Source organism: Tubulanus polymorphus, chromosome 2, assembly GCF_964204645.1.
Source record: "Tubulanus polymorphus chromosome 2, tnTubPoly1.2, whole genome shotgun sequence".
NCBI classification, from domain to species: domain Eukaryota; kingdom Metazoa; phylum Nemertea; class Palaeonemertea; order Tubulaniformes; family Tubulanidae; genus Tubulanus; species Tubulanus polymorphus.
In genome coordinates, this window is record NC_134026.1 from 5,712,844 (window position 1) to 5,719,772 (window position 6,929).

Below are 6,929 nucleotides of genomic sequence, written 5' to 3' on the forward strand. Positions count from 1 at the left end.
TCGGGTTATCAATAATCACGAGTATGTAAACATGCGCGCTGGTCATTTACCACTATCATCAGTAGTGGTCAAGAATGATAACAACGTGTGGTCAACACGTGCGGTTATTCGCGTGCGCTTCACGTTTTGATCAATGCACCAGTTTCACTCAGGCAAATGACCCTCACGTAATAAGTGAGGAGACTAGACAATTAGACAGACAATAGATGCCGCACACAGCTGCGGCGCCCATCTGGTCACGAAATTCGGACGAGTATATACCTCTATGAAAATGTATATACGTACTGATACAATGTCAATAGCACAACAAATGCGGATGAGATGCTGCATAGATGGCAGCTTTGAATAAATTGCTAAAAATCTGCCTATTGCTATAGGACAGATTAAGAAATTTTCGGGCAATTTCTTTTCAAGTGTGCATTATACTGTGAATGCGAAGCTGACAGCAAAAATGTGTAAAAAAGAAATGTACACTGGTCACTGCATCAAAACGCCAGTAAGTTCAATAACAGCCTAAAGTCGTTCAAATTCTGAACATGGATAAGAAAATTATATAAAACTTCACAATAAACCTTCCCAATCCCATCATTCATGGGTGGAGACGGCTGCGTGTCTACGTGATGCGGGACTGGAGTCATCTTCACCCGTCAAGGGATTCGAACCCACTACGCTAAAGCTGCTGGTGGAAGCGAGTTCGGGAGTGATACTGGACCCCTGGCAAGCGAGGATGGGACTGAGTATACTAGAGAACTGAGTCGGTCCTGGCCCCGATATCGGCGCCGCTCTCGAGCCGTGCCGCTCGCGCCCGTGTTTGGTCGTTTTCGGTGTCACTGGCTGAAAAATCTTTTATTAAATGGCATACTTTATCATAATCCTCTAGCTCTATGTACCAAAATCTGTTATCAAAGTGTGAATAAACTGAAAACTATTGATTTAAAAAAAGATGAAAGATCAAAGGTCGAAGGGGTGCGGAGGGCGCGCATACCCCATATTCGCGCCGCTAGCCTGCTGAAATTATGGGAAGTTGTTATGAGAGTAAATTTGTATTTTGAATTAAATCCATTTTCTGTCAGTAAACAGGGAAAGCCTTTCCCACACTTTCGTTTGAAACTTCGCATTGGATAAAATGGGATTCGAACTCACTAATGTATTGCAGGATATGTTATGAACATTTCACATATACGCAAACAATAAATAGGAGCTCTAAATTATTACATTTTTGTTAATAATCCCATAGAAAGCTTTGCTTCAGGAAATTTAAAATTCCTAATGATGTCTGGAACAAGTGGTGTAAGTAGCTCTTAGTTGACAACGTATGCAAAATTATCATTGAACGATTAGAAGTGGTTTTAAAATTCATTTGCAGGATTATGTTGATGACAGTTGTCGAGTTGACGTTAGCTCTAGATATCGGTTCGAATCCCAAAATTATCTTTCTCTTGTTTCAGCTTCTCTTAGGTTGTTATGCTGATGGGTCCTTGACAAGTACGGCTGAAGAGTTTAATTCTGCAAACAAAGAGCTGAAAAACATTATTGCTAAATGGAAAACAAGGTCTATATGATGTTGATCCTGAGAAAAATGAAATAATCCATATTTGATTAATCTCTGATAGAAAACAGAAATATTTCATCATTCGAAATGCATTATTTTCAGTTTTATTTTAGAATTAATTATGGAATTTTTAAGGCTAATCTTGTCTGCTAGGGATTTACTATCTAACATGATATCAAAAATTCAGTCCTTATGAATTTTTGATTTTATCCATAAAAACTGTTGTTTATATATTTACAGTGGAACGCTGCAAGCTATTGGTAAATGCAGGATATTGTATAACTTTGGTGGCGTTGATTTTTTGGCTGTAGTGAATATTGGTGCAAAGGATGCTGGATATAACGACACTGAACAGATTGATGAAGGAAGAGAACTGGTCAGAAACGCTGTCGGAGGTGGATATAACAAATCTGCATATTCTTTTTATATTTATTCTCGAGAAAATATTTAAATATTTTTCATAAAACTAAATCATGATTATTTGCTTAGAAACCTTCCCATTCTTATCAGCATCATCATATTTCGGCGAGGAGCCAAAGTTGACTTTGAGAATAGGTGCTAGAATTTTTGTTACAAAATTGCTATCAAGTTAGGAAGATTGCCTTCCTTGTCAGAATATTTTTGTTTTTTTTTTAATTCAGATAAACTATTACCCATGTAGCCTGTTATTTGGAAGTCAGTTATTTTTGTGGTCGAAACTTATTTCTGAAAAAGAACTTGCTTAGTCCAAATATCTTCCAATTCTGGATGCTTTCGAGCCATTGAAAGATTTAGAACCTTTCTTTATGTTCAAGTCATTCAAGACTACATAATGATATAAACCCCTGCATGATATTCTGCTTTGATTTTCTAGTCGGTATAAAGAAACTTCAGGAGGAAGGCGCGACTGCAGTACAAGTTGATCCCTGTAACCAGCCTGATGGTAATACTGCCTTCTTTGTTTGAAAATTACCGTAACCTATTGTCTGACTACAGATACAACCAATAGATGTAAATATTGTTCTTGTCTATACAGCCGCTGCAGAGGCTATTAAATTAGCCTTGTTCCATTTCGATGAACTCAAAACGACCAAACTTCAGCATGTAACAGTGTCCTGTTTGTCTACAGATCCTGCTGTATTGAGGTAGATAATGATAATGCATAAAAAGGAAAGAATGAACGTGTCATTCTATTTGATTATGCGATTTTGTTACTAGTGAATGGGCTAAAGGTGAGATTTTGGGAGATGGCCAAGTATTTTCCCGTCGTCTGATGGAGCTTCCGTCCAACAGGTTGACTCCGACAATTTTCTGCGATCACATAACCAAAGTATTTAAGCCATTGGGGATGAACGTTATCGTAAGGTAGGCAAATCATATATAGGCTTGTATTTTTTATTTACCGAGACTGATTAAGTTTTCTACGTTACAATAAAGGGATCGAAAATGGATCGAAGAACAGAAGATGAACGCGTTCATAGGTGTCGCAAAAGGTTCCGATGAACCACCAAAATTTTTGGAAATTCATTACAACGGAGCTGGCGATGGAAAACCACATTTTGCAATCGTCGGAAAAGGCATCTGTTTCGACGCGTATGTATATCGATTACTTTTACAAACATGTTCTATGTTAGAAACATGTTCTTTAACCCTGTACCTTGATTAAAGACACTTTGCACGTTTTCCATGCGACGCCCATAGTAGCTAATTTTTATGGTTAAGTTGTTTGTGCCAAGTTTGGTTTGGTTAGGAAATTTGTGCAGAGTAACGATACCGCGTTAAAATTATATTGCAGAGGTGGAATTTGTTTGAAAGATGTTCGTGGAATGGATCTGATGCGAGCTGATATGGGTGGAGCTGCGTGTGGAGTGGCTGCCATAATGACCGCGGCCAAACTGAAATTACCAATCAATGTAAGAAGTAAGTACTAACATTTAAGACACATTCCAGGAAAGATAGCGGCGGTAAAGTCAATTCGTATTTAATCAATTTAAAATGTCGGAATGAATTCAACTATTACCAAAAATATCGCATCTGAAAACTACTGTTTTATTACTGGTCTAAACAACCGGGTTGTCAATTTGGAATCATTTCTCAGTTTTCGATATTCACCTGTACTAAGATTTATAATAAATAATCTATTCTTACCCGAGTCTTTTGTGGCTTTCTTCAGTGTATACTGCACTTTGTGAAAATATGCCAGATGGTAAGGCACAAAAACCAGGGGACGTTGTAGTCGCTCGAAATGGTAAAACTATCGAGGTAAATGATAAATTCACAATTAAGAATGAATGTATTCGAAGCTTCTATGTAATTGTCTGATGTCATTGTGAATCTATTTCTATTATTTAGGTACTTGATACAGATTTCGAGGGCCGTTTGACTTTGGCTGATGCTTTGAACTATGCCGAATCTGAGAATCCTATGGGTATTCTAGATATGGCTACATTAACGCGTAGGTTCATGTGCCGTGTATTCATGTGCAAAACCTTAGAATCTGTTTTGCCTAATTTCTGTTCCAGCGTTAAGGAAATTTGTCTATTTTTAGTCGGAATGATACAAGGTGTAGGTATGTCGGCTACATCAGGTGTATTCACTGCAAATAATCAATACTGGGAATTACTACGAAAGGTCAGTTCCATGATTTTCCGTAAAGATTTAAACTGGATTTGCATTTTGAGACTACATGCGGGATTTCTGATGAATCAGATGAATTCTGTTTGGCCCCGAATTATTATCTAATCTCTTCTTATTTTAGGCGGGAGTAAAAACAGGTGATCGTGTTTGGAGAATGCCGTTGTGGAATTATTATACTAACTATATGAAAATGAGCGGTCTGGCCGATCTAAGTAACGTCGGCGGAGACCAAAAATTCGGTGAACCCTGCTTTGCAGCTGCTTTTCTCAGGGTAAGGATTTTGCCTCAGTGCCCAGGGTTTGTACAGATCGGGGAAAATCAGGAAATTCAGCGATATTTTTCCCCATAGGGAAATTCAGGGTCCAGGCTTTTTTTCATTTAGGATCAGGGAAAGGTCAGGAAATTTCTGGGCCGTCACCATTTTTGAGTCCTGATTCGTATTTCCAATTCAATTAACAAAACATAGAATATCATATGCCAACATAACGGGTGGATCCAGGTGGACTTATGAGATTTTTTTGAGTGCCCTATTTCATTTTGTTGGGCAGCAGTACACCTAGGATGTGACAAGTCCTTCAAAATTGGCCTATGGTTCCACCCCTGCCTAATCATAGTCCCAGTGATTTTTACTGTATATAATAGGCTACAGTTAATCTATAAGAACCTTTACCAAAACGTCATTTCTATCTAACAATGCTTTGTGCAAAATTTCTGAACATGAATTCATATCAGTTTTCTGAAAATATCTTTTTAGGAATTTGTGACAACAACTAACTGGGTTCATCTGGATATCGCAAGTGTTTTGATACATGATGGAACTTTGCCGTACATGGATGCTGGTGTTGGAGGTTTGTGTGGTTTCATTTCACAAAATTTGTGGTCAAAGAAACTCTTTAAAAGATCGCGAAAGCTTGAAAAGTTCAAGGTGGCCTTCCATCCATTGATACATCGTTTAGTGTAAAAAAACGCTCATGATTTAAGTTGAAATATTTTTCATTTTCTGATTTTTTTCTGGTTTTATAAACCAAATTTCTTGCTGCTGTTAGAATTGGTAATCAATTACATTTGTATATTCTTTTTTTCAGGTCGACCAACTAGAACTATTGTTGAATTTCTGAATCTTTTGAGTCAGACTCTTTAAATATTGGGATCATTGCTGTAATTTTCAAAGCACGGTTATTTGAGGTTTTCCGGTACATCATCAAAGAGGGTGACCACGATTCTGGAAAACAGGGAACTGATTTCTCTCAGGGAAAACACAGAGAATTTGATAAAATTTGGTAAATCTCTGAAAAACAATGAAATTGTGATTATTTTATATGCACGTTTTCCCTGCGAATTTTCTTTCGCCCACAAATTATGCTTTTATCTGTCATCAGAGCATTACAACCTCGATATCTTCATTTCATGTGGTTAAGCCTAAATTCCCATATAAATCAGTTGAAAGTCGAATTATTAAATGGGCTAGCTTACTGCTAGATCTGTCAAGATAACTCTGGTCTCTCCTCCCTACAAGCAATCATCTCAATGTTAAGATGATTGCTCGTAGCTCCTACTGACGTTCATCAGAACACAGGGAAAGTTCAGTGTTTACTGGAAAAATACAGGGAAACTCAGGGAATTTGGAAGTGGACGGATTGTGGTCACCCTGTCAAAATCAATCATAATTTGAAAAACGCAGTTCTAGTGACATTCCAAAGTTTACTAGACTTTATATACCCAGACTTGCTTAAACTAGATAGAATCTCCCTAGGCTATACGCCATTCCAGATGGTAGGAATTTTTACAAATTGCCAGAAAATTCTATATTATTTTTCAATTGTGTCTAAATTATGAAAATATAAAGATTTTAATAATTTTTTTGTAAGATATAATCTTCAAGGTATTTTTCGATTGGTCAAGAGCAATATACCAGCAAATGGAAATGGAAGTGTAACCATGGTATTGCTATCACTTCTTGTTGTACAAGAGACGCTACAGTTGCTCAAAAGTTGGTTAGAGTTAAACAGTGGATAGTTGACAAGGTGACAATTAAAAGTCCATTGTTACTGTGGTACGTGGACTTATCTGCCGGTTATCTTTAACCATGGACGTATAAACTAGTTTATACGTCCATGCTTTAACCAACGTTTGAGCAACTGGCTCCATGTGTTTTTATTGTTTATTTAATGTCTTGCACTCTTTTTGGTGTGGATCTAAAGCCAGTATGAGAACGTATGCATTATAAATCATGAGCACCCAAATAATTCTAGATTCTAGTATCTTTGAGTGAATTTGTTTTCATCAATAATGAATGTTATCTTATGCCAAATGATTGCGTCTGACAGACTCTAGCGCAAAGGTATTAGTCACAGTGGGCTATTATTGCATTCACTTTTAATCTGTCTGTCCATCCATATACTAAATCCAGTTATTCTGGGAAGTTTTGAAGACACTATTTTATTTATTCATGTATCATCTGCCCTGGACACATTTGCAACCAAACGACTGGGCCGATGAGAATCAAGTTGGCCAAGTGGCAGCTATTGTTCAAATTGTCAGATTATCAAGCTTTTAACCACAAGTAGGTATGGTGTCCATGGATCCCTAGTTTTATTTGTGGATTCCAACAAATCTATTTGTCTCAAAAAGTGTGTGCCATAATAAATCATAAATATACCTGTACTTTTGTTAGTGGAAATAACATTTATTTACCAATATTGATATAGAAATTCTTTTATTGAAAGTGTTTGTATCCGATGGTCTAAATAAAAACGGACTA

General features: G+C 37.0%; 1 protein-coding gene across 1 annotated transcript; it reads left to right on the plus strand.

The window, feature by feature from the left end:
- The first annotated feature begins 1,091 nt into the window (after positions 1-1,091).
- On the plus strand, positions 1,092-6,844 carry LOC141899773 (cytosol aminopeptidase-like). Its single transcript, XM_074786291.1, has 14 exons — positions 1,092-1,290; positions 1,449-1,552; positions 1,793-1,947; positions 2,406-2,474; positions 2,568-2,676; positions 2,750-2,896; positions 2,969-3,124; positions 3,327-3,451; positions 3,705-3,793; positions 3,884-3,986; positions 4,080-4,162; positions 4,290-4,439; positions 4,923-5,016; positions 5,254-6,844. The coding sequence occupies exons 1-14, from the start codon at positions 1,270-1,272 to the stop codon at positions 5,307-5,309; spliced, it is 1,461 nt and encodes a 486-aa protein (XP_074642392.1). The 5' UTR covers positions 1,092-1,269; the 3' UTR covers positions 5,310-6,844.
- The last annotated feature ends 85 nt before the right edge of the window (positions 6,845-6,929 follow it).

What these genes read in the sequence shown, in the direction of transcription:
- LOC141899773 (XM_074786291.1), top strand. Translation starts at nt 1,270, where the DNA reads ATGATGTCTGGAACAAGTGGT. An exon ending in TGATGTCTGGAACAAGTGGT is followed by an intron (nt 1,291 to 1,448) that starts GTAAGTAGCTCT and finishes CTCTTGTTTCAG; the next exon opens with CTTCTCTTAGGTTGTTATGC. An exon ending in AAAGGCATCTGTTTCGACGC is followed by an intron (nt 3,125 to 3,326) that starts GTATGTATATCG and finishes ATTATATTGCAG; the next exon opens with AGGTGGAATTTGTTTGAAAG.